This window comes from Sturnira hondurensis, unplaced genomic scaffold (assembly GCF_014824575.4).
Source record: "Sturnira hondurensis isolate 20B ecotype Veracruz unplaced genomic scaffold, ASM1482457v3 Scaffold0009719, whole genome shotgun sequence".
Lineage (NCBI taxonomy): Eukaryota > Metazoa > Chordata > Mammalia > Chiroptera > Phyllostomidae > Sturnira > Sturnira hondurensis.
Genome location: NW_028082350.1, coordinates 2,615,583 through 2,642,526, shown reverse-complemented (window position 1 = coordinate 2,642,526; position 26,944 = coordinate 2,615,583). Strand labels below are relative to the sequence as shown.

Below are 26,944 nucleotides of genomic sequence, written 5' to 3'. Positions count from 1 at the left end.
GCCCACAACCCAGGCATGTGCCCTGATTGGGAATCGAATCAGTGACCTTTCGGTTTACAGGCTGGCACTCATCTATTGGGCCACATTAGCCAGGGCATTCTTTTTTAGTTAAAAAAAAAAAAAAAGTTTGCTGGGTGTCCTCTTAGGCTATGAGTTTCCCAAAAGGGAATATGAGAACTGCCCTTTTCTTTCCTAGTTCTTAAGTGGTTACTTTAATCTGCCTTTGTGGTTCTGACACTTGTTTAGCTGCATTCTTGTATAATGTACTTTAGATCTAAAGATTTAAGGGGCAGCAGCCAGGCAGCCCAGATTCAGCTAAGGCTCTCCACTTGCCTGGTGCTCAAGAGGAAGGTCAGCTCCACTTAGGGATTGATGAAGAAAGAACCTGAGATGATCAGCGAGGTTGTCAGCTAAACTTGATCCTGCAAAAGTGGAAACGAGCCAAAAAAAGCAGCAGGATAGGATAAATCTGCAGCCAAAAAAAGTGCAGACATCCCTGGCTGGTGTGACTCAGTGGACTGAGCGCCAGCCTGGGGAATCAAAGGGTGGCTGGTTTGATTCCCAGTCAGGGCACGTGCCTGGGTTGTGGACCAGGTCCCCAGTAGGGGGCGCATGAGAGGCAACCATACATTGAAGTTTCTCTCCCTTCCCGTCTCTGAAAATAAATAAAATTTTTAGGAAAAAATGCAGGTGGAAAGGGAAGGGAGAGCAAGGGGAAAATAGGCTGAAGTGACTAAACCTAAAGAAGATCTACATGCAGAAAACAGAAACTGAGAATGAAGAGAGCACAGCCTCCAATGAAGTGGCAAAGAAAGAAGCCAAGTCTGATTAATGTCATATATTATGTCTTATCAGTGGTCCCTATCTCCCTTGTTGTATAATACAGAGGAATAGTTACAGTGTATCAACTGTTTGTAGTCCTGGCTGGTATAGCTCAGTGGATTGAGCACAGGCTGCAAGCCAAAGGTCGCCAGTTCGATTCCCAGTCAGAGTACCTGCCTGGGTTGCAGGCCAGGTCCACAGTGGGGAGCTTGTGAGTAGCAACCACATGTTGATGTTTCTTTCCCTCTCTTTCTCCCTCTCTTCTCTCTCTAAAAATAAATAAATAAAATAGTAAAAAAGTATTTTGTAAATGCAAGTTTTTTAGTAGCTGTAGAAGCTTTTTTAAAAATAGTTTAATTATTTACTTTTAGAGAGAGGGGAAGGGAAGAAGAAAGAGAGGCAGAGAAACATCAGTGTGTGGTTGCCTTGCATATGCATCCTACTGGGGACCTGGCCTGCAACCCAGGCATGTGCCCTAACTGGGAGTCAAACCGGTGACCTTTTGGTTTGAAGGCTGGTACTCAGTCCACTGAGTCACACCAGCCAGGGCTGAAAGAACTTTTTGAAGCACAAAAGAAAAGGCTTATTGATATAGACATACAGCAAAGATTTTATACCAGAGTCTTGCTTAAAATAGAGTAAAAGGAGCTAATAAAGGGATTCAGGCTTATTGAAATTTGTGTACTTTAAAGGATAAGACTTGAAACATATAACTGCTGATGAATCTTTCTTTTCCATTGCTGTCCATGATTAGATCCCTGAATATTGCCGAGCCTTAGAAGAGAATGAAATATCTGATCACTGTTTTGATTTGATTTTTGCTTTTGATGAAATTGTTGCCCTGGGATACCGGGAGAATGTTAATCTGGCACAGATCAGAACCTTCACAGAAATGGATTCTCATGAGGAGAAGGTGTTCAGAGCAGTCAGAGAGGTAAATAGTTTCTTCTCTGGGACTACTCGATTGTATGTTTTTCTTTTAGGTGTCACTTATCCGATTATCCTGTTTTATTTGCTAGTGTAGACTATACTCAAAGCCATATATACATCTATGTATGTATGTCTCCTTTCATAGACTCAAGAACGTGAAGCCAAGGCTGAAATGCGGCGTAAAGCAAAGGAATTACAACAGGCCCGAAGAGATGCAGAGAGACAGGGCAAAAAAGCACCAGGATTTGGAGGATTTGGAAGTTCCACAGTCTCTGGAGGCAGCACAGCTGCTATGATTACAGAGACCATCATTGAAACTGATAAACCAAAAGTGGCACCTACGTCAGCCAGGTATAGTCCAGTATATTACCAGCAACCCTAGAGAGGTAGACAAAGGCTATATGTGTCTTTTTGGAGTGATGTCTGATTTGGGGGCAAGCAGTAAATAATGAGTGACTTGGTGAAGTAAGATATAATATTGAGTTTGGCTATATTATATAGAGATAAAGGAGAAATCTGAATGTGGTGTTTTCCCTTTTGTGTATAAGAGAGTTCTTTTATAAATCATACCGTGATCCAAATTATCTATGAGAGTTGCTCTCTTTTGGGATAGGAGTGAAATTTAACTGTTCTTGGAACATGGATTTTTGATCTGGTGTTCATGAATGGATTTCAAGGAGAATTTGTGACTGAATGAAATTATGTGTAGAAGTTTGTATACAGAAGTTTGTAGAAGGTGTTTTTTTTAAGATTTTATTTATTCATCTTTAGAGGGGAAGGGAAGGAGAGAAGTATCAGTGTATGGTTGCCTCTCGTGAGTCCCCTGCTGGGAACTGACCTGCAACCCAGGCATATGCCCTGACTGGGAATCAAACCGCAATTGTGTGGTTCACAGGCCCGTGCTCAATCCACTGAGCTATACCAGCCAGGGCCTATAGAAGGTGTATTTATCTGGATGGAAAATACAAAGTTTTCATCAGATCATGCATGCTTACAAAAGTATAGCTTTGATCTTTGGGTACTTGAAGCTTACATGTTAATAGTGACTCAGATACCAATTTGGGCAGGGAATAGTCTAGTGCAAACACTGAGACTATTGAGTTCTTCACATTCCTCTTGAACGGCTTCAGAGAAAGCTTCTAAGATACAGAGTTATTTAATGTGTTTTTAGGTTTTATTTTTAAATCATGTATTTTTTCCTGATTTGTATTCTTCCACTTAGACCTTCAGGCCCCAGCAAGGCTTTGAAACTTGGAGCCAAAGGAAAGGAAGTAGATAATTTTGTGGACAAATTGAAATCTGAAGGTGAAACTATTATATCCTCCAGTATGGGCAAGCGTATGTCTGAAGCAACCAAAGTGCATGTTCCACCCATTCACATGGAAAGGTAAGTAGTAACCTTTTCTGTAAGTACAGACCACATAATGTTTAAAAATTTTATTTCATCCCACTATAAATTCTTTTTGTGTATTTTAATTTTTCCAGATTTAAAAGACTTAGGGTATATTCTAGGTCATTAATGTGAGGTCTTTCTTTTTTACTTTAAAAATAATTAGGGCTCTTAGCCATGTATTTTCAGTGAGGTTTAGGACTTACCTTTTAGTAAGTGCTTTAGTAAATTAAAAAAATAATTTTATTTGCATGCCTAGTGTTTGCCTTGTCTCTTAAAATGGACCTGAATTAGAGGGCTAATGCTGTGATGACCCTTATACTGTATTTTGGCCCGTCTTTTTCTGATTACAGTTTCTGGAGAACCTCTCTTTAATGCAAAATTTATAAATATCTTTAACAGCAAATTTACATATTATCTTTTGCCTTTTAAGTAGTTGAACCCAGTGTAGAATATTTTGATTTCTTATCTCAAGACTGTGGTACTGGTTGGTAACATTTTTAAGTGATAGGTATCAAGTTCACATATATGACTCAGATTTCTTGTCTTGAAACCCAGAGTTACTGTTGCTGATGGTTTTGAGGACAAATGAAAAATGAGTCTGGGAGGATACCTGTATCAGGTGTACATAAAAGTATTTTGTATGTTCTGTTCTATATGAAATGGGCAGGATTACATAGGGATCAGTCTTTTCAATCACTAAAGCTCCTAATGTTTGCTTTGAGTGAAACAGAGGCTTGACACTGTTTTAGAAAGATGTCAGAGCCCTGACTGGTGTGGCTCAGTGGATTGAGCACGGGCCTGTGAAGCAAGAGGTTGCTGGTTCAATTCCCAGTCGGGGCACATGACTGGGTTGCAGGCCAGGTCCCCAGTAGGGGACACATGAGAGGCATCCGCACATTGATGTTCCTCTCCCTCTCTTTCTCCCTCATTTCCCTTCTGTCTAAAAATAATAAGATATTTTTTTTAAAAGATGTTAGAGACCATCACATTTTAGAGAGGACTTGAGACTCTTTCCTAAATGATGAAATACTTCTTTAGCATGGAGCAAACACTTGTGAAGGTAAATAGGACTCTGTTGTCTTTTTCTTTTTTTAAGATTTTATTTATCATAAAATAAATAGAGGGGAAGGGAAGGGGAGAGGGAGAGAAATATTAGTGTATGGTTGCCTCTTGTGTGTCCCCTGCTGGGAACTGGCCTGCAACCCAGGCATGTGCCCTGACTGGGAATGTGTTGTCTTAAGATACACTCTTTTGTGATCTTGAGTTCTTGCTTCTTTTTCTGGGAACGGAGGTGGGAACAGAGAACAAAGTTGGATATCAGAATATTCTTTTTAGCCTTGGCAGTTCACCCCCCTAAAAATAGTTTTAAAGATTATACTTATTTATTTTTTTTTTTTAGAGAGAGGGGAAGGGAGGGAGAAAGAAAGGAGGAGAAACATCAGTATGAGAGAGAACCATCAATTGGTTGCCTCTCAAAGCCCCCAAGTGGAGACCTGGCCTGCAACCAGGTGTGTGTCCTGACCGGGAATCAAATGGGCAATCGTTTGCTTTGTAGGACAATGCTCAACCAACTAAGTCACGTCGGACAGGGCTAAAAATAGTTTTAGTAAAGAATATGGATAGGCTATACTTAATAATTGCCCATAGCAGCAGCATTTTTTATTCTACAAAATTCCAAAGGTATTACAGTTTTCCTTTCCACCTAGCCAGGTGGAAGTTTTCCTTCCATCTAGCCAGGCCAATTTCTCTTTTCGGAGGCAACTAGTGTTAACTAGTTTCTTTCTTTTTTTCTCTCTCTCTCTCTCTCTTTTTTTTTTCTTTTCTTTTCTGGGGGTAGATGTATCTTTCTGAGGGGATAGTCTGTATATAGATGAATAAAAATATTATATGTAGCCTGTTTTCCTCCTTTTTACACATAAATGGTAACATACTACACACATTTTTAGTTCTTTTTTCACTTGATTATTTTGGAGATAAGAATTTCCTTAATTTGAAGCTATAGAGACATGACATCTAAATGTAACGCCTTATCATAGACGGAATCTTTTTTTTTTAGATTTTTTATTTATTTATCTTTAGAGGGGAAGGGAAGGAAGAGAAGGAGAGAAACATCAACGTATGGTTGCCTCTTGCAAGTCCCCCGATGGGAACTGGCCTGCAACCCAGGCATGTGCCCTGACTGGGAATCGAACTGCGATCGTGTGGTTCGCACTCCCGTGCTCAATCCACTGAGCTACACCAGCCAGGGCCCTAGACTGAATCTTGCACTACTACCCAAAAGACATTATTAGGTCACCTGTCAAGATTGGCATATGGATGGTTGATTAAATAACAGTATTGTACCAATATAAATTTCTGAAGTTAATAACAGTACTATGGCTATGTGAGAGAATATCCATATTCTTACAAAATGTACTCTGCCGTATTTAGGGGGAAAGGCCATGATGTACATTATCTGCCTCTAAATGGTTTGTTGGGGGAAAAATCAAATATATACTATTGATAGAGAGTATGCAAATGATAAAACAAATGGGATAGAATGCTAATAGTGGGAAAAGGGCTAGACATGACCTGGCTGGGTGCTAAGTTGGTTGGATCATCTTCCTTTACACCAAAAAAAGGGTCGCAGGTTTGGTCTCCAGTCAGGACATGTAAGGAAGGCAACTGATCAATATTTCTCTCACATTGATGTTTGTTCTCTCTCTCTCTCTCTCTCTCTCAAATCAGTAAGAAACCCTGACTCCTGTGGGTCAGTGGGTTGGATGCAGTGCTGCAAACCAAAAGGTCACCTCTTTAATTCCCTTTTTGGCCACATGCCTGGGTTGCAGGCCTGGCCGTTGTTTGGGGGCCTGCGAGAGGCAATCAGTTGCCATAGCCCGTGTGCTGAGTGGATTGACTGCCAGCCTGTGAACTGAAGGGTCATAGGTTCCATTCCCTGTCAGGGCGCACATGCCTGGGTTGGGGGAGTGTAAGAGGCAGCCCACTGATGTTTCTCTCACACTTTGATGTTTCTCTCCTCTTTCTCCCTCCCCTCCCTCTTTAAATAAATAAAATATTTTATTAAAAATCAGTAGGTATGTCCTTGGTTGAGGATTTTTTTAAAAGCCCTCTACATGTATTATAGATATACTTTTAATTTTTTAATACTTGAAGTTATTTTTAAATAAAGGGTTTTTAAATTGTCATTCACTTTTTTTACAATTGCCTAATACTCATTTTTGTGGATATAATACCTTTATCTATTTAATCACAACTCTGTCGATGAACATTTAAATTGTTTCCAAACTTTTGCTATTATAAACAGTGTTTTAGTGGATAACTTACTACATTGTTTGCATGAGTAAGAATTTATATGTAGGATGAAAGTTGCTGAATTAAAAAGTATAATGCTTTAAATTTTGATACAGAGTGGAACAAAAGTAAGTTCACAGTTTATATGGAAGATAATATAGTAATAAGTGATAATAAGAATAAACTTACACACTCTCAGAACTGTAAACATACTTTTGCCAACCCTGTATAGCAGCAGCATCTTAAAGTTAGATGGGTAATCACCTCCACTTCTCACCTAGAGAAGTGGAGTTCAGGTTTCTATCTTTCTAAACAAATGTATTATTTTTTTCTTTACAGTGTGCATATGAAGGTTGAGGAGAAAATTACACTGACCTGTGGCCGAGACGGAGGGCTACAGAATATGGAGTTGCATGGTATGATCATGCTGAGGATCTCAGATGATAAATTTAGTCGCATTCGTCTTCACGTGGAAAATGAAGATAAGAAAGGGGTGCAGCTGCAGGTGTGTAAAGATTTTTGTTTGTGCTCTCTCCCTCCTGGGAGCACACCCATGTTTTTCTTCCCCCTCAGGTGTGAATCTCCTAAGCTCTAAGGATCTCCACAAGACTTATGACCGAAGGAGCAGTGGGAAAAGGCAGCTCATCCTGGGCTTACTCCCTGATCCTGTCCCCAAGGCCCCCTTTTTCTCAGACTTTTCTTTTTTTAGGTTTTATTTAATTATTTTTAGGAAGAGAGGGAGAGAAACATTGATATGTGAGGGAAACATTGATCAGTTGCCTCTCACACGCTCCCAAATGGGGACCTGGCCTGAATCAGGCATGTACCCTGACTAGGAATAGAACCCGTGACCTTTTGATTCATGCTCAGGCCACTGAACCACACCAGCCAGGGCTTCTCTGACTTTTCAGTGAGCCAAAGCAGCCCCGCCTAGGCTCTCTTCTGTTGCTTCTTCTATCCTGAGCTCTTGTTTCACTGTCTCCAGCTTTAATAAATGTACTCTTACAATGAAAGAGAGAGAGGGAGGAAAAGACTTTTTGTTTGTCTACCTAACAGTTCTCCCAACTGGAGTTCCTCATATAAACCACAGAACACAGGAAATTATTAAAGTTGTATAACGAGTGCTATTCTAGATGCATAGAAAATAAGTTAATTTATTGTATATAGTGGATGTCTTGAGGCATTAAATCTCTCAAGGCATGTGAGAGGGTTTGATAGCAGCTGTGTAAAATAGCCTTTTTTTTTAGGATTTTTATTTATTTTCAGAGAAAGAGAGGGAGAGACACATCATTGTGTGGTTGCCTCTTGTGTACCCTCCACTGGGGACCTGGCCCACAACCTACACATATGCCCTGACTGGGAATTGAACTGGTGACCTTTTGGTTCACAGGCCGGTCGGTGCTCAGTCCACTGAGCCACACCAGCCAGGGCTAAAATATGGGAATTGAATGAAAAGTCATTTAGATTTTATACTCATAAAGGTGCAGAGGTAACCTATCTGTTGTTGTTATGTAAAGATTAAAAAGAATTCATTTAAGAATCCATTGCTGGAAATACAGTTTTTTAAAAAACAAAGATTTTAAGCTTAATAAGGAAGTTTGTTTTTTTTTTAGTTTTGTAAATATTTTATTTATTTATTTTTAGATAGAGGGGAAAGGAGAGAGAGAGGAAGAGAGAGAAAACATTGATGTACCAGAAAAACATTGATCGGTTGCCTCTCACACACCCCCAACTAGAAACCTGGACCTGAACCCCAACTGTACCCTAACTGGGTGTTGAACTGGCGACTGTTTGGTTTCTGGTATGACACCCCATCTCATTAAGCCACATCAGCCAGGGCAGGAAGTATTTTATTTTATTAAAGGTATGGCTTAGCTGGTAGGGCATCATCCTGTGGAACTGAAAGGTCACTGGTTCAGTTCCTAGTCACCTACCTGGATTGCAGTTGGGGTCCCCTGGGGCGTGTACAGAAGGCAACCAAGCAATGTTTTTCACCCTCTCTTTTTCCCTCCTCCCCCCTCTCTAAAGTCAAAAATAAAATAGTTTTAAAAAAAACTGGTTACAACCAAATTTACTCTTACTGCCACTGTATCTGAAGGGCAGTATCTCAATACTCAATTCCACTCAATCCACTGAGCTACACCAGCCAGGGCTAAATAGTTTAAATTTTAAAAGTCTTAACAAAGAAGTAAAATCTTTCCTCAAAAAAAAAAAAGAATTGGATTTTTTTAGGTACCCTACTACTTGAGATGTTTTGATTATGGGCCATGGAAGACCAGAGGGAATTTATTTCCTGTCTTACACTAAGCCTCAGAATCTTTCTTTCTGTTTTTGTTTGTTTGTTTGTTTGTTTTTCAGACCCATCCGAATGTAGATAAAAAACTTTTTACTGCAGAATCTCTGATTGGCTTGAAGAATCCAGAGAAGTCATTTCCAGTCAACAGTGATGTAGGGGTGCTAAAGTGGAGACTACAAACTACAGAGGAATCTTTTATTCCACTGACAAGTAAGTGCTTTTGGTCAATCCCACTAAGATAGTCTGCTGAGAACTAGAAATAGCCTTGGCTTATACACTCTTATACTTCATTGCCATAACAGAATTCTTTTTGAGAAAATGACCTCCTGCATTTTGTGTATTTTAATTATTAGCTTTATTTTTTAGTAGTTTTAAGTTGAAATTGTTATTTATGATAGTTTACATTAGGATGTAAAGGTGCACAGCTGTCAGCTTTGATTTGCCATCTTAACTTTACTCTTTTTCTAATGTTCTAGTGCTTGCTTTGCTTTCTCCTCAGTTAATTGCTGGCCCTCAGAAAGTGGAAATGGCTGTGATGTCAACATAGAATACGAACTACAAGAAGATAATTTAGAACTGAATGATGTGGTTATTACCATCCCACTCCCGTAAGTGGTGTTCCCCATGTAATCATTTTTATATATTGGGTTTAGAGACCTAGTTTTTTGGAACTTGTTTTGGAAGCAGCAATTAACTGGCTATTCATTCTATGATACTTCTTAAAAAGACCAGTTGTGAAAGAAGCCAGCTACAAAAGGCTACATGCTATGTGATTTCACTTATATGACATTCACAAACAGTAATACTCTTAATACTCTTGGGATAGAAATCAGGAGGCTTTTGTTTTGTTTTGTTTTAGAAGAAGGCATTTGCGGGGTGGGCTGAGATGGAAGTAAAAGAAAACTACTTGAACAACAGTTAAATTTAAAAAATAAAGAAAGAAAGTCACAGAGCTAGAAGTGAGCTGTAGAAGAACTAGGCTCGGGAAACAAGTTGCAGAGGCAAAAGAAGGGCCCTTAGAGCTCAGGAGAGAAAGATGAAGGTACCATGCCTGGGGCAGCGGTGGGGTACAGGGGGCAACTCAGGGGCGCTCCTGAGAGAGCAAGGGGGTCTTCTGTCCTAAGGGCTTTTAAAGTGGAGATTTTAGAAGCGATTTCAGGGCAGGCTCTTAAAAGAAAGAAGAAGGCATTTGACTGCAAAGGGGCACAAGGGAACTTTTGGAGATGATGGAAGTATTCTATGACTTGATTGTGATGGTGCTTACAAGATTACATACATTTATCAAAATCCATTGAGCTGTACTTCAAAAGGAGTGTGGAGTTTACTTAAAAACCGACAGGTTCTAGAGCTATTTTCAGGTGTTGGTCCTTAGTTTGTTCAGGTAGTAATGAAGGTTTCCAGAAGGAGGAGCCAGTGCTCACTTTCTGTTTTGTTTTGAACTCTTTCAAGAAATTGAGTCTGTTGGAATGAGTTTTTCATTTTGCTCTCTAAACTTTCAGCTAAAGATGAGAATGTTTTTAAGGAAATTACTGATTCTTTCTGACAAAGGATATCTACATTAGTTTCAGTAAATTTTCTCACAGCTTTGTTGAGGTATGATTAACATGCAGTGCAGTAAACATTTAAGTTTTACAATTTTTTCCCTGACTGGTGTGACTCGGTTGGTTGGGTGATGTCCTGGTTTGATTCTGGTCAGGGCATATGCCTGGGTTGCAGGTTTGGTCCCCAGTGGGAGCACCTGTGAGAGGCAACTGATTGGTGTTTCTCACACATCAATGTTTCTCTCCCTCTCTTTCTCCCTCCCTTCCCCTCTCTCTAAAAATAAATAAATAAAATATTTTAAATTGTATATTCTCTCGAGTTTTGACATGTATACATATGTGAAACCATCACCACAATTTAAGCTAACAAAAGTGTCTTGCCCACAAAAATTATTCTTGAGTGTTTAGGTTTTATTTATTTATTTTTAGAGAGAGGGGAAGGAAGGGAGAAAGAGAGGGAGAAAAACATTGATGTGTGAGAGAGACATCTACCGGTTGCTTCCCACACACCCCTAACCAGGGATCTGGCCCACAACTTAGGTATGTGCCCTGCCTGGGAATCCAACTGGCAACCCTTTGGTTCATAGAATAGTGCTGAAGCCACTGGGCCACACCAGCCAGGGCCTTGTGTGTTTAAATGGTCTGCTTTCTAGGTTTATCTGGAAATACTCTCTACCTTAAGTTTATCTCCTCACTGTCATTTCCAGTGAGTGTACACTATTATTGCTTTACCAAGGAATTGCATCTCTTCTCCTTTACCTCTTAAGCCTCCCATACCCCATGAACACCCAGTAAGTGTATTTTTGGTGTACCTTTACTGTTAATACTGCTTCGTTATTGTTGCAGAGAAAATGTAACTAATTTTAAGTGTGTTTTCTTGATAATTTAGGCCTTTACATACGAGGTCTGATTTTAGTCATTCTTATTTCCATTTTTAAAAATAGGCTTTATTACCAGTATCCCCTTTAACTGGGAACCATCCTATTCTTCACAACTGGTTCTTCTTTCAGAACAGTAGGTGGCTGCCTTGAACCATTGTAGGTCTTGGGCATTGGTAGCAGGTGTGGATTTGTCAGGACTTATTTTATTAGACTGTGTTTAGGCCTCTCTGTCTACCCTATAATTGTGGCGATGGTGGTTTCCTATGTCTTAGTTCAATTTTTCAATAAGTCTCCAGACTTGAACATTTAGACAACTTTTTATCCTACTGTCTAAATCTGATAAAATCAGAAATCAGAATCAGATTTTGAACAGGGCAAAAAGAACATACATACAACTGGGACCATAAAGTTGATAGGGAAGAGTTAATTGTGTTGTATCACCCTTAAAGTTTTCTTTGACTACATTATTTATCCTACCCCTATTTTAAGCATTGCGTGTCACTGGTGAGTTAAAAGGTGGTAAGAGATGGTAAGTTTAGAATGAATAGGATTAGGTCACACTGCCTGTCAGTGTGCAAACACTGACTAGTCCTTTTGCAGATTCTAACTAGTCCTTTTGCAGATTACAGACAACTGTGTGTCCCTTTCTCCCATCATGTTTGCATTTTGTCAGGGAGTAATTGTGCTTTCGCTTTTCAACCCAAGTTCACTTATGGGTTATAAATCAAATAAATTCACTGGCTTCAGCTATAGTAAATGTCCAAACTTTCTAAAATCTTTGAAAACATTCTCTGAAAGGCCTAAATTCATTCCATTCTAAATAACTATATAATGGTGTTTAAAGTTTCTCCCTGGTATTAATTTGTTTTATTACCTACTGTCATCTATAAAGAACTACATTATATTAAAATTCCTTCTTGACACAGCAGCAAACTATTAGTGCAGATTTTTAGGAATATATTCCATTTCACACATTTGTCAGTCTCAGTCCCCAGCCAGCTCCGCATGTTAGAACAGCTCACAGACATATTTACCAATTACTTATGGTTGTATATATCTGTATCTGCAAAGGGAATGAGTGAGACCCTTAGCTAAGGTGCTGGGACTATGATCCTTGAAGTTATTAGGGAGCCCAATTTTTTCTTGGACTATATAAAAGTGGGCAGAATTTAAGGAGCATAATCAAATTGTAGGCTAGTTTTCCTTGGCAGAGTTCTTCTAGGTCTGGCCAACTAACTTGACACGGATGTTTCTTGTAACAGATCTGGTGTTGGTGCACCAGTGATTGGTGAGATCGATGGTGAATATCGACATGACAGTCGACGAAATATGTTGGAGTGGTGCCTGCCAGTGATTGATGCAAAAAATAAGAGTGGCAGCCTCGAGTTCAGCATTGCCGGGCAGCCCAATGATTTCTTTCCTGTTCAAGTTTCCTTCATCTCCAAAAAAAATTACTGTAACATACAGGTACACCATTTTAATATAGAGCCTAAATGGGGAAAGTGATGGGACAGGTAGGTGGCATGGCTTCATGGTCAGAACAAAAGACCAGAAAAGCTGGCGTCCCCTGCCCATTTCATTGCTGGCTCATTGTTTGATCTTGGTCATATTTTTTACCTGCTTTACCTCAGTTTTCCTCTCTAGATCAGACAAAGTAAAGATATTGAATATAAATACATATAAAGACTTAGGTACTGTACAAGATGTATGTATATCTCTTACTAATTACCTGTTTTTTTTAATAATCTCATATTTTGAAATCCATTTGCCAAGACACCCAACACATAGTTTTATAATGCCTTTTATAATGTCACTTGGTTTAACCCAAGGAATGAAAAAAAAGTTTTATTTAGAAGGTAAAATTACTGCCCCCCAAAAGTTATTTTAGTACAAATGGATACATTATTTTAGATTGTTTATGTCACAGATAATAAATACAGATAATCAGCCCTGGCTGCTGTGGCTCAGTGGGTTGTATGCCAGCCTGAGAACCTAAAGGTCACTTGTTTGATTCTACTCAGGGCACAAGCCTGGGTTGCTGGCCAGGTCCCTACATGGGGGCATGTGAAAGGCAGGCAGCCAATTGATGATGTTCCTCTGTGACACTGATGTTTCTCTCTCTTCCTCTCTCCCCTCCCCTCTCTCTAAAAAATAAATTTTAAAAATCTGTTTAAAAAAAGATATAAGCACAGGTAATCATGAACTAATTCTGTTGCAAATCTTTTTTTTTTTTTTTTTTTAGATTTTATTCATTTAGCTTTAGAGGGGGGAAGGAAAGGAAAGAGGGAGAGAAATATCAATGTATGGTTGCCTCTTGTGTGTCCCCCACTGGGAACTGGCCTGCAACCCAGGCATGTACCCTGACAAACCACAACCCTTTAGTTTGCAGGCTCGCATTCAATCCACTGAGTTACACCAGCCAGGGCAAATCTTGTTTTTTAGGTAGGCAAAACAATAGAAATTTGTGAACTCTTCCTTGTTTTTAACTCCTTGTTCCTCCACTTTTTAATGTGCTGTACAAGGAACCAGTTTATATAGTTTTGTTCCCTTCTGACTCATTGATTTGCTTATTATATTCTGGCACTATCTTATCTTCCTAGATGCTCTCTGCCCTCTTGTAAGAGCTTGGGAAATTATAATTTCCTCTGTTGGATGCTTCCAACGAGCGATTCTCTTTCTTACCTCTGGGTTGTTGGCATAACCCCATCAGTATTGGAGCACACACTGTTGAACCCAAGACATAAAATAGAATGGGTACATTTTCTTCCTGTTTGGAACCATTTGAAGAGTAGATAGTATACTTGCTGTCTCAAAACCTCATCAGAGCCCTGTCTGGTGTGGCTCAGTGGATTCAGTGTTAACCTATGAACCAAAGGGTAGCTGGGTCTATTTCCAGTCAGGGCACATGCCTGAGTTGTGGGCCAGGTCACCAGTGGATCTTTTAAAAGAGAGATAGCTCATTAGAAAATGTGAATGAGGAGACTTCTAGCCAAGATGGAGGCATAGGTAGACACACACTGCCTCCTCACACAACAAACGGAAGGACAACAAATGTAAAAACAAAAAAGAACCAGAACTGACAGAAAATCGAACTGTATGGAAGTCCGACAACCAAGGAGTTAAAGAAGACACATTCATCCAGACCAGTAGGAGGAGTGGAGACAGGTATCCCAGGAGAGAGGACTTTCGGCAAGGCAGAGTCTGGAGGAACAGGGTAGGCAAGGTGATGGCTGGCAGACGGGCGGTCCCACATTCACGTGCAGATAAACCAGGGGGAACAACTGGGGAGCAAGGCAGACCTTGCAACCCAGAGTTCCAGCATGGGTAAATAAAGCCTCAAGGCCTCTCCCTGAAAACATCTGTGGAGGTTGAGGTAGCAGTGGGAGAAACTTCCACCCTTGCAGGAAAGTCTGTTGGAAATACCCACAGGGTCCTAGAACATACACAAACCCACCCACCAGGGAATTGGCATCAGAAGGGCCCAATTTTATTGTGGGTAGATAGCAGGAGAAGTGACTGAAAACCAGCAGAGAGTAGAGCAAGCAGCACTGTTCCCTTTTGGACCCCTCCCCCACATACAGTCATAACGCAGTGAAGTGGGTTGCCCTGCCCTGGTGAACACCTAAGGCTCCACCCCTTACTGTGTAACAGGTGTGCTGAGACCCCCCCCCCCAAAAAAAAAGGCCCAAGTGAAAGAACAGATCAAAGCTCCAGAAAAAATACAACTAAGCGACGAGAGAGCCAACCTATCAGATACACAGTTCAAAACACTGGTAGTCAGGATGCTCACAGAATTGGTTGAATATGACCCTGGCTGGTATAGCTCAGTGGACTGAGCGAGGGCCTGAGAACCATAGTATCGCGGTTCGATTCCCAGTCAGGGCACATGCCTGGGTTGCAGGCCAGTTCCCAGCAGGGGACACACGAGAGGCAGCCGTACATTGGTATTTCTCTCCCTCTCCTTCCCTTACTCTCTAAAGATAAATAAATAAAATCTTTTAAAAAAAAGAATTGGTTGAATATGGTCGCAAATTAGAGGGGAAAAATGAAGGTTATGCTAAGGAAAACAGTGACAGGAAGGAAACCGGGGCTCAAATCAGTGGTGTGGACCAGAAGGAAGAAAAACATTCAACAAAAACAGAATGAAGAAATAAGAATTCAAAAAAAAAAAATGAGAGGCTTAGGAACCTCCAGGACATATTTAAACATTCCAACATCTGAATCATAGGGGTGCCAGAAGGAAAAGAGGAAGAGCAAGAAATTGAAAACATGATGAAGGAGAACTTCCCCAATTTGGCAAAGGAAATCCGGGAAGCTCAGAGAGTCCCATTGAAGCTGGACTCAAGGAGGAACACACCAAGGCACATCATAATTACATTACTCAAGAGTAAAGATAAGGAGAGAATCTTAGAAGCAGGAGGAGAAAAGGAGACAGTTACCTCCAAAGGAGCGCGCATAAGACTTATCAGCTGATTTCTCAAAAGAAACCTTGCAGGCCAGAAGGTCCTGGAAAGAAGTATTCCAAGTCATGAAAGGCAAGGACCTACATCCAAGATTACTTTGTCCAGCAGAGCTATCATTTAGAATGGAAGGGCAGATAAAGTGCTTCCCAGATAAGGTCAAATTCAAGGAGTTCATCATCACCAAGCCCTTATTTGAAATGTTAATGGGTCTTATCTAAGAAAAAGAAGATAAAAAATACAAAGAGTAAAATGACAACAAATTCACAGTTATTAACAAAACCTAAAACAAAAACAAACTAGAACAGGAATAGCATCATAGAAATGGAGGTCACATGGAAGGTTATCAGTGGGAGAGTGAGAGGGGGAAAAGGTACAGAGAATAATAAGTAGCACAAATAGTAGGTGTAAAATAGGGGAAGGTTAAGAATAGTACAGAAAATGTAGAAGCAAAAGAATTTATGTGTATGACCCATAGACATGAACTAAAGTGGGAGAATGTGGGTAGGAGGGTGTGCAGGGTGGAGGGGAATGGGGGTGACAACTATAATATAATCAATAAAATATTTTAAAAAGCAAAATTTTAAAAATGTGAATCAATGGTTTAAGTATTGTGTTGGTGCCATTATAGGCGTTGTTATAGGAAATTCATTAAACTATACATTTTTATTATTAAAAAGAAGAGACAAGATATCCTTAGAAGGACCCAGCTAGATCTAAAAAATAAATACGATAGAAAAGCATAGTAAGACTTTGAAAACAAATCAGACAAATAATTTCGAAGTGTTAGAATACTGCATTTTGGGTCAAAATGCTAATTGATCTTCCTGGTAGAATGTCTATGAACTTCATAGGTTTTATATGGTAAGGCCTGGGCAGGGGCCACTCACTCTGGATCTTGTACTTAATACCACTCTACATGTCATCCCAATAGTTGTCTTTTTTATCTAGAAAGCTGATTGATTATGTTGATGGGAAAGAGTGATACTATTAGCTGCATTTGTTGTGAATTGAACATCTTTTAAAAAAGATTTTATTTTTTGAGAGATGGCAAGGGAGGAAGAGAGGGAGAGAAACATCAAAGTGAGAGGGAAATATCAATTGGTTGCATCTTGTGTGCTCCCCAACCAGGGGAATCTGAACTGGTGACCTTTTGCTTTGTGAAATGACACCCAACCAACTGAGCACACTGGTCAGGGCATGAATTGAACTGTTTCAGCATTTCTGACTTACTTTTAATACTGCTTTTAGGAAATCTGATCTGCTGTATACTGAGAATGTAGTCAGCACCTTGCAGACTCACTCTCCTTTTGCTTTAACTTACTCTTTGTTTGTTTTTCTAGGTAACCAAAGTGACCCAAGTAGATGGGAATAGCCCAGTAAGGTTTTCCACAGAGACCACTTTCCTAGTGGATAAGTATGAAATCCTGTAATACGAAGAGGAGAAAACTGAAAAGGAAAACTTTCAAATTAATAAAGAAGAAGCCAGCAGTGGCTGAAGAGCCCCCCCCCTCCCAATCTACAAGCCATTGGAGACCCTTTTTTCCCTAGTGTAATGCACGATTCTCAGCGCGCAAGGACCCTCAACTCATTCTCAGTGTTTCAAGTCACAGGAACATTTTTTGGTAAAGAAATGACACAAACATAAAGGGAAAGGCTGCTGATTGCTTTGGCATACTGTACTGGCCACTAGGAAAGCGAGCTCTCCAGAGAATGCCCCCAGTTAAACACCTTCTCAGCCTTTGCCTAAGTTGCTCCTTTATTTTGATCCCTAAATATAGTTATATTTCATACTTTGTGTTTTAAAAGTTTTCTCTGCAAAAGAGTTTAATGTTTCGTACTCCTTTTCTTTACCTTCTGTTTTTTTCTTTCTATACATTCAAGCACTGGGCTATCTGTGTATAGGTGTTGTATTTATTTGGTACTCCTAGAACAAGTTGATCTAATCCAATTGATTTTCAGATTATACAGGTGAATTGCTTAAGGTGTTTGGAATTCTAGAAGTTAAAAGATAAGGGTGTCCCATATCCTTTTCCTATGTCCATTCATTCCTCCACTGCTGTGCCAGGTTGTTTTCCTTTTAGTCTTGTCTCTCCAGTTTAAAACAGTATAGTGAATGTTAGCCAAGTAACAGCTTTCAAATGGCATAGCCCCCACTTCAATATCTAGGAGGAGAATGATTTTGTCCAGTTACAGATTTCACACCCACAGGTAATTGTGTCTACTGATGGTGCTACTACCAAGGCTTCCATTGCTCTACATTTTGAGTACTTTAGCTAAAATAATAGTTCATGGTCTTCGTAATCCATTCACATTCCTCAGATTCACCACCTCTCCCTCTTTCTGGCTGTTGTCTATATCATCAGTCCTTTTCTAGCAAGAGATGAGGTTACGATTTTCAGAGAATCTGTAAAATCATCAGCTGTGGGTTCAGTGAATCCTTGTGTGAATCCTGTTGGCCCTAAACTATCAAGAAGACTATTTCCACCACCAGGTTTTTAGGATTTCAAGAGGCAGCTGATTATATTGGTATGTATTAGATTGCTGGTGTGTACTCCCGTTTCCTTCTTGTCTGCCCAGCATTTTTTTCACCAGCTCATCTTTTCCCTGTTTCTGAAATCCTTCCCTTTTCATCTTACAAGACTTCTCTATTGAGTGTCACCATGTCGTAGTTATTTCTTAGCCCCATCCCATCCATTACTTTTTTAAATGAAAAAAACTACATCAGCCATCCCATCGCTGGCTTTTAACCCAGTATTGCACTCAAAGGTTGGGGGAGTTGTCAGACTGCAGCCACAGGCAGGGGAAGAGGCAGGTAACCATGAATGTCTTCTGCACTGTCAGCTGGTTGGAGAACACCACTCCCACGCTGAATGGCATCGGTCTTCCCTGTGAAAAGTATACTTTACTTGAAGCAAAGCAGTCACATAAGTGGTCATGAATGGAATTGTTTGCCAAAGAAATTTCTGGCCTTTCCCTTAATTGCATCAGGGAAGAATCCTTATTTCTAGCTTGGTTTCCAAGTGAGGGTTTTTGTGTGTGTGTGTGTGGGGGGTGTGTGTGTGTGCACGCGCGAGTGAATGTGTTTTTTAGGAAGGGCACTGGGACGAGAAACCTGTCAAGTAGTTAAATAGACGAGAAATCTTATTAATCCACTTTTGTTTGTGAGTTGCTTGTCCGTATCATTTTTTTTTTAAGTTTAGTTTTACAAAAACTTTTTCTGAAATTACTTTTGGGGTAATATTTAAAATGAGAGATGTTTTATAGCCCGTAAAATATATAGGGGATATAACATTCCAGTGTATACAAAGAAGGCAAATTCTTTAATCGAATAAAGAATATTATAAAATGAATGTTAAGTGGACTGTTGTCTCATACTTTGGTGTCTGCTTGCTGATTTAGTATAATATAATGGGATCTAAGATTAAAATTAATGATATTTTTAAGAGAAAATAATCTCTATCTTAAGAGTATTGATTGCCTTTTCCCATTACAGGTAGTGTGGTCTTGTGTATTCTACATTTGAGTATACACATACACATGTGCTTTGACAGTAGCTTTTGAATTTAATGCTATTCATACGGACTTTTGGTCTTAATTTTGTCAGAGGCAGTTGTAAAGTCAGAAAACTAAGGCTTTGTTTTCAAAGAATGAAGGTGTGTAATATGTTGAAGCATTCTCTTCCCCATTAAACAAACAGTGATAAGAAGTAAGTTATCCATAAATGCCTTGGGGATTGTTAATTCCCTCAGAAAAACTTTTTTACTTGACTTAAAAAACTTAAAACAAGTTGGGAGGCAAATTATTCTCATGAACAGTAAGTAGAGATGAAAAGTTTTTATTTTACTGGTAAAAGCCAAGATTTTGAGTTTTTCTCCCTTAGAATCTGGTCTGATATTGCTGAAATGTGGCTTAGCTCACTTTAATCCAATGAAATGAATTGGACCAAAGTCACGCCATTCCCTGATTGGCAGCTAATTCCTCCACAGCATACGTGGACTTTCTGTTGGCCGCCTATAAGGGAGACTAACAAAATAATTGGATGTGACTGAGCATTCTGTTAATGTAATAGGCTGGTGATTCCTCCTCTGGTTTAATTCATTCCATATAGAGGAGGTAGGGAGCACACCTCTTCTGTGGTCAGGGGTTTCTTTTTTTTTTTTTTTTTAATTAAGATTTTTATTTTTAGAGAAGGGAAGGGAGGGAGAAAGAGAAACACCAATCAATGTGTGGTTGTCTCTCCAGTGGCCCCCACTGGGGATTTGACCGGCAACTCAGGCATGTGCCCTGACTGGGAATCGAACCTGCGACCCTTTGGTTCACAGTCTGCGCTTAGTCCACTGAGCTACACCAGCCAGGAGTTCCTTTTAAAAAAGATCTGGCCATTCAACTACTCAACAGTAGTTTGAAACCCAAAATCTATTGACCTGTGCATCTTGTGGGAAACTGTCCTCCATTAATTTAAAATTGTTCACGTTGGATAGGACCAGAGATTTCCAGAGTTGAAATAGAGTAGTCTTAAAGGTTCACATCTTGCAGAGCTCATTGCAGGAATATAGGAGAAAAATAGGAAAAGCACCCATCCTGAAGGAAATTCAGAAGTCTAGAAGCAACGGCTGTAGCTACTTACAAAGCCTTTTTCCCTAAACAGACAAATGTTAATTACAACTAGTGATACTAAACGTGTCTCAATGAAGATGAGGAATAGGGCTTATGTTTTGGAGGGGTATCCAACATTCGGCCCATGGGCCTCATGCAACCTAGGATGGCTGTGAATGCAGCCTAACAAAATTCTAAATAAAAACGAGATTTTTTTGTGATGATTGTATTTAATGTGTGGCTCAAGACAACTTTCTGTGTGATACAGAGACACCAAAAGTTTGGGGGAAAGGTAGGCTTTAAAGGAAAGCAAAAACTCACCATTGATTCCCTTTTTTTTTTTTTTTTTAAAGATTTTATTTATTTATCTTTAGAGGGGAAGGAGAGAGGGAGAGAAACATCAATGTATGGTTGCCTTTTGTGCATCCCCTGCTGGTAGTTAGCCTGCAAGGAACAGGCCTGCAACCCAGGGATGTGCCCTGACTGGGACTTGAACCGCGATCGTCTGGTTCGCAGGCCCGCGCTCAATCCACTGAGCTATGCCAGCCAGGGCTGATTCCCTTTTTTATGCACATCAGTTATTGCAACCATTCTCTCCATTTCCTCTTCTTGCCCATTCTGTAAATATATTTGCAGCTGTAGAGTTTTTAATGTCCTATGAGTACGTTGACTGCTATGTGTTGCACTCACCCAAGGGCAAACAGCATCTCTACAAGTGTTAATTTCATTTTACTGTGGGGAGTTGGTGATTTATGTGGAAGCAAGCCTTTAGGAAGAAGACTACATTTCAAAGCTGTTGCTCCTCTCTCAAACAGATAAAGTATCCAGGCAGTTTTTAGAAGCTTTGGGTTACTTCTCACCCCCACCCCTCACCAAAAAGGAAAGGTTTATTGCCTTGTTCTTCATAGGCAGGGACTAAGTGGCTATTTAGATCTTAAGTCTAATTCTGGAAAGCTTCCATAGGTGCACTCTGTACAATAAAGTTGATTACCAAAGAGGACTATTTGAAAAAGGCATTACAAATTCAAGGCAATGAGAGAAATGGGAATAGGTCTCGTTTTGCATTCTTTTACCCAAATGAATGCTTGTTCTTTTCAGCTTATAGGAAGGTCCTGAGCTGGAAATAGAAGACCAGTTTTCTGTCATACCCAGATTTCCCACTCAGTTTGGATGTATTTCCTCTTTGGGTGGAAGTGTGGGTTGTATAGTTTTGAAGACAAGCTGAGGAGAGAGCTTCTGCTCCTTTGCAGCTACTAATGGTTTGAATTTTTTTCCCCAAGTTGGATGCAACAAGGAGTTTACTTGATATTGCTGCCACCACACCTATGCTAATGATGCCTTAGTTCGGAATCCAAGGAGGCCAGAAAAAAAATAGTTTTCTGGATCAGGTGTATCTATAGGATTATTTGCTGTAATGAGCAATCATCACCTTTCTGGAGCTGGAAGGAGTATAATTTGAGAGGAGGGACAGAGGTGGGAAATGGGCCTAGGCAAAGGCAGGAGCAGTGTAGAAATCCACTACTGACGTTCATAGCCAAGACCAGAAGGCCTAAAAAAAAATTCCTTCTTCCTTCCACACCCAGCCTTTGCCCTCTCCCCCTCTTTCCTCTTTGGAAAGTCTGAAGCATACTGGAAAGCTTTTTTTCTTCCTCCCCCTTTCCTGAACTCCCAACTGCTGGATCTCTTGCATAACTGAGAGCACTGAGTTTTTTATGTACTCCACATGTGGAGCAGGGTGGGGGCAGACAGTGAGGGTGGTAGAGCTATAATCCCCTGAGTGCTCTTAACTGTGGGAACACAGGGCCTTGACACAGCAGAAGCTAGGACACATTGCACAGAACCTTTAGCATGGAGTCAGTCGTCTGGTACCTGGGCTGGGAGGACAGAAAAACTGAGTACTATTTCAATTCCTGGCCCCAGCATTCGTTACCTCTGTGACAGGCTTAATTCCTGGAAATTCCTCCTGACCAAGACTAAAAAAGTGCTGAGAGTTTTGAGTTAAGTGAAAAGTCTCTGAGTTACCCCAATCTGAGCTCCTTCCCTTAAATGCTGGGTCTTGGCGCATAGGATACAATAGTTTTGTTTTTCCTTTTTCTTTCACTAGAATAGCTTGAAAATTGCCGTTGTGATCTGCCTCGTGCAAGGTGTCCAGAGTCAAAATACATTCACGAAGCTTAAACAGTATGAAGACGGGAAGAATAAGAGCCTCTCCACCGCCCCCTCATAGCCTAGGGCTTTCTGGTACATCCCGTGCTGGAGCCTGTTCTGTTGGCCACAGCAGGCAGCTTGGAAGATCATCCTTCCCCACCCCCTTCGTGACAATTGCCTGGCTCTGGTGAGCTCCAGCCTGTAGCGAGGGGGCGACCCTGCTAATGCTAGCTAGCCCTGTCAATAAGTGACCAAAGATTCCTGCAGTTCAGCCTCCTGCTGCTCCTGGATTAGGGAGAGAGGGCACAAACTAAAGATAGGGAATTGAACAAGATTTGTCCACCAAAGAGGAGGAGTTATTTTCTGCTATCTGCGCCAGGTTGGGGTTTTTCTGCTTCTTCCAATGCGATATAATCTCTGGAATCCCTCTAGTGTGCGTTAAAGAGGTTTTCAGTCTAGCTGAATTGAGCTCCCTAGGGCCTTCCCAGCCAGTCTCCTGGGGCAAGAGCTGGCTTTGCAAGGTAAGGGTCCACTGTCAATGTAGGATTTTGGGATGGGGGTTGAGACGAACGAAGAATGACTTCGACTAGGCTATTTTTAGGCTCCTTTTAGGTTTTTAGTCCCCTCCCCCCTTTTTTCCTTATTAACCCCCTACTCCTACAGAAACCTCAACTGCTATAGGATAGTGTGCTCAACTGTTTATACTGCTTGCCTCCCAATTGTAATCTGGCAGATTGGGGTTGGGGTGGGGCTACATGGAGCTTTCTTGTGCTTTACTATTTGTATGGCACTTTAATGTCTTTTTACACCTATCCTTAGAAAAATCCGTGAAGCCTGGTGTACAGGGCTTTCAACCCCATCTGCAGCTCTTCGTGGTGGGGCTTGGAAGAGGGTGAGAAGGGGTGACGGGCCGACCTGGGTACCCGCAGCTGATATTCTGGAAGGGATATTGGGTATGTTGGAGGGCTGTGACTGTGAGGTTCACTGGGGGTCAACAGAGGATTCAGGAATCTAAGGTTAAAAGGTGGGGGTGGGGGTGGGGCGCTGGGCGAGAGACAGACAGGAAAATGTCAAAACCACCTTAAAAGAGCCTTGCCCTGGCTGGTGTAGCTCAGTGGATTGAGCACCGGCCTGCGAACCAGACGGTGGCGGTTCGATTCCCAGTCAGGGCACATGCTTGGGTTGCAGGCCAGTTTCCGGCAGGGGTCAGTTCCCTGCAGGGGATGCACCAGAAGCAACCATACATTGATGTTTCCTTCCTCTCTCCTTCCCTTCCCCTCTAAAGATAAATAGATAAAATATTTTAAAAAAAATTTTTAAAAAAAGAGCCTTAAAGCACTGACCGGTGTTACTCTGTTGGTTGGGCGGGGTCGGGCAAAGCGAAGTGTCGCTTGTTCGATTCTGGGTTAGGGCACATGCCTGGGTTGCAGGTTCGGTACCCGGAGTGGCGTGCAAAAGAGGCAATCAATCGGTGTTTCTTTCTCCTTCCTTTCCCCTTTCTAAAAATAAAATAAAAGGAGGAGGGGCAGGAGGGGGACAGCCTTAAAGCCTAGGAGTGGAGGGTGGTTTAAGACTCCGAAGGGGAGGGGGGAGGGGAGGAGGGGGTGTGTGTGTGGTGGCGGTAGTGGAGAGTCCAGCTACAGAAACAAAGCCGTCACTGTGCTGGCTGGGTGTGTATGAGTGTGGGGTGGGGTGGAATGGGGGGTGTGCTGCTATGGAAAAGCTGGGGTGGGGAGTGGACCTTGGGCTCCAGCCCCACAACTGCGTCTTCTCTGGCTGGCCTGGAAGACCCGACGCAGGGCAGGAGACCGGGGCGGGGACTAATCTGGGCGGGACCCGCTCTCTCTCCACCTACTCAGCGGACTCCCAGGGAAAAGCAACAGTATCCTGAATCTGAGGCTGCGGCAGCCGAGCCAGACTAAGGGACTGGTGTCCCCTGCTCCCCCGAGGTAATAATCCTTCCCTCTAGGCCTTCGGATCCTGTTTGCTGCGTGGCTGGGACTGGATAAGGGGAAGTTCCAGGACTGACGAGAGCCCTCAGTTAAGCTCTGGGTTAGAGACCCCGGAAGAAACCCTTGGGGGAGGAGGAGGTGCCCTAGGTTGAGGACACCGGGACGAGAGGGACTTTCGGAGAGTGGGCTCAGCCACTCTCCTGCAAGCAGCATGCTTTTGCCGTCTCGCGCCGCCGCCAGAGGGAGCCTTCACGCTCTCCCCCGGGGTGGGGGGACGCTGATACTACCACATCAAGACTCTCCCGAGGGCACTCAAACGAGCTGCTGGGCATTCGCGGGGTCCCTTCTGTCTGAACCCCGAGCTCCCCTTCTCTCGCCGGCCGCAGGACTGAGAACTCTGCACCCGGTGTGCCGGTGGCAAGGTATCGGCTGGGAAGCCCTGGGACGTCTCCGCTTCCGTCCCGGGCCCGGCAGCCTTGAGGGACCGGGAAGGGATGAGGAGTTGGGCTCGGAGGCAAGGATGTCCGGGAGTGGCTCTTGGGCGTATCTGGCACCTCCAAGGCCCTCCGAAGCCCCACGCCTTTCGGCTTTCCGGAAGCCGGAGGGGTTGTGGGAATAGTGAGTCCCAGCCCCTTTCCCTTCACGCGTGGTCCGTATTGGAACTCCTTGAGGAGTTCCCTGGAGCGCGGCCTGAGCCAGGTCTTCCCGGCTTCTCCCGCAGGGGGTATTGCTGGCGGATGGTAGAATGCGGAGGCGGGGTGCTGGGAGGGGCCTCCGGGTCCCGGGTCGTCCGGCGCGGGCGGGTGCTTCCGCCTTGGTGGTCAAGAGCTGGGGCTTGGCGGGCAGACCGCAGGGACGGCGGATACCCGGGGCGCCGGGGCGGGGCTGCATTCTGGACCCGTTAGCTCAGCGGTCCCGGAGGCTGACTCATTGCAATGGTCACAAACAAACAGCTCCCCAGCAAGTCAGATGTCCCACACGCAGAGAGGCACAGCGCCAGGCCTGCATCACCCACGCACATGCCACTGGCCCCCAGTCTCATCGCCCTGACTTGTGAGGAACCCTTCCTCACACACACGCAGAACTCAGCACACGTTCCACACACCCTGTACCCAGCACAGCCCTCAGCACCTGCTGCTCCTGCGCCCACGCACTTCCCGCGCATACGCAGCCCCTATGCCACTCACAGTCACACCGGCAGCACCCTTACACACGCAGTTCCTCATACACGCACACCTCCCTCACACCTCCTTCGAGACACACACACACTGCCGCTACACCCTCAGGCTTCTGCCCGCAGCTGCTCCGCAGGGAGCGGGCGATGTCTGTGGGGCCACCCGTTTCTCCCGCGGCACAAACAAGCGGCTCCTTCTCCTCGCTCCGCCAAAGAAAGGACGCTTGTCTCGCGGCAGCGGCGGGCGGGGCGGCCCAACACTGCGGCCTTGTCCCACCTGGCAAATACCCCGCTCGGCCCGCGACTGCGAGACGTGCACTTTCCCCGCCCCGCCTCCACTCCCACCCCCACCAGAATAAAAATCAGAGTCCTAACTACGCTCACGTCTCCCTCTCCGGTTCTACGTTCTCCGTTTTCTCAGCTGCGCTCTCTCGCCCACTGTGGGGACACTGGCTGCCCTCAGCCTCCTCAGCCTTCAGCGCCCTGGGTCCCGCCCCGGGTCCCCTCAACTGCCTTCGGTGCGCTCTGGTAGTTCCCAGATCCTTGATGACCCCTGTCCTCAGTCGCCCTTCTTTCCCCCGCCCAGCTCTCTTTTTATCTCATCCCTCAGTCTCCCGCTTCCATCTTCCCTCCAGATACCTTCTCTCCTCCTCGTCCCATCCATCCCGCAGACCTCTCACTTTCCTCACTCATCAGGTCTCTCCGCACCGCCGCCCCGCCCCCCCCCGCCTTTCCACACCCACTCTGAGCCCCCGCCCTGCTCCGACGACCTGTCCCCTGAACTTCTAGCCTGTTTCCTTCATTCCCACTCCTTCTTCTGTTGACCGCCCTTCCCTGAGGACGAATGTGTGCTTGGAAGGTGGGGGTGGCGGCGGGCCATAGTCTTTTGACGCCCGGGGCGAGACTTCGGCGGGCCTCCAGGCCACAGGTGAGGGCGGAAGGGCGCCGCAGTGGCGCCGGGGAGCGCCCAGGCTGGGGCGCCCGGGAGGACCTTAGGACTGTCGCCCTGTTTGGAGACTGAACCTTCTCCAGTGCCTGTTGGTTCCAGACCTTTTCGGTCTTTTCCTGGGCCTCCTTCCACCCTCGTTCGGGTGCCGAGACTCTCGAGCGGTGACTCCGAACGCCCCAGTCGGTGGAGGCGGCTGGGGACCCGGTAGGGGTATTCTTTACTCGGGACAAGGAGGCAGGAGCGGCCGGGCAGGAGCGGTTCCCCTGCCGGCGCCCAGTGTCACCCCACACGGGGCCCTCACTGTTGCACATCAATTCCAGACACCCAGGCCTCTGCCACGCTACCCGGAGACTGCAGCGGTGCTTCTCTCCCACCTGTCTTGCTGAAGAGGTGGACTCACACCACGAGGGGCTCCGAGAGGGGCTTTTTTTGGCGGGGGGGGGGAGGGGGCGGGGCGAGGTTTTCCAGAAAGGCCGTGGAGATCGCGCAGGGTGAGCGGGGTGAGTAA

The 26,944-nt window shown here is 43.4% G+C and overlaps 2 protein-coding genes across 11 annotated transcripts in view; both read left to right on the top strand.

Annotated features, from left to right (window-relative positions):
• Positions 1-18,963, top strand: part of ARCN1 (archain 1 coat protein complex I subunit delta) — a 29,569-nt gene extending 10,606 nt beyond the window's left edge. Inside the window, exons 3-10 of the mRNA XM_037057450.1 lie at positions 1,577-1,756; positions 1,898-2,103; positions 2,975-3,139; positions 6,776-6,941; positions 8,795-8,942; positions 9,232-9,340; positions 12,417-12,621; positions 16,958-18,963. Of these exons, the coding sequence (XP_036913345.1) occupies positions 1,577-1,756; positions 1,898-2,103; positions 2,975-3,139; positions 6,776-6,941; positions 8,795-8,942; positions 9,232-9,340; positions 12,417-12,621; positions 16,958-17,047 (1,269 nt within the window). The 3' untranslated portion in view covers positions 17,048-18,963. The remainder of the gene's footprint in view (positions 1-1,576; positions 1,757-1,897; positions 2,104-2,974; positions 3,140-6,775; positions 6,942-8,794; positions 8,943-9,231; positions 9,341-12,416; positions 12,622-16,957) is intronic.
• A 5,228-nt stretch (positions 18,964-24,191) lies between these two features.
• Positions 24,192-26,944, top strand: part of PHLDB1 (pleckstrin homology like domain family B member 1) — a 51,721-nt gene continuing 48,968 nt past the window's right edge. For 7 of the 10 annotated variants that reach the window (XM_037057443.1, XM_037057440.1, XM_037057444.1 and 4 more), the window contains exon 1: positions 24,195-24,310. The gene's annotated coding sequence lies outside the window, so the exon portion shown is untranslated. Of the gene's footprint in view, positions 24,311-26,944 lie in introns of all 10 variants that reach the window. The other 3 variants (XM_037057437.1, XM_037057439.1, XM_037057449.1) reach the window with 2 other exon arrangements.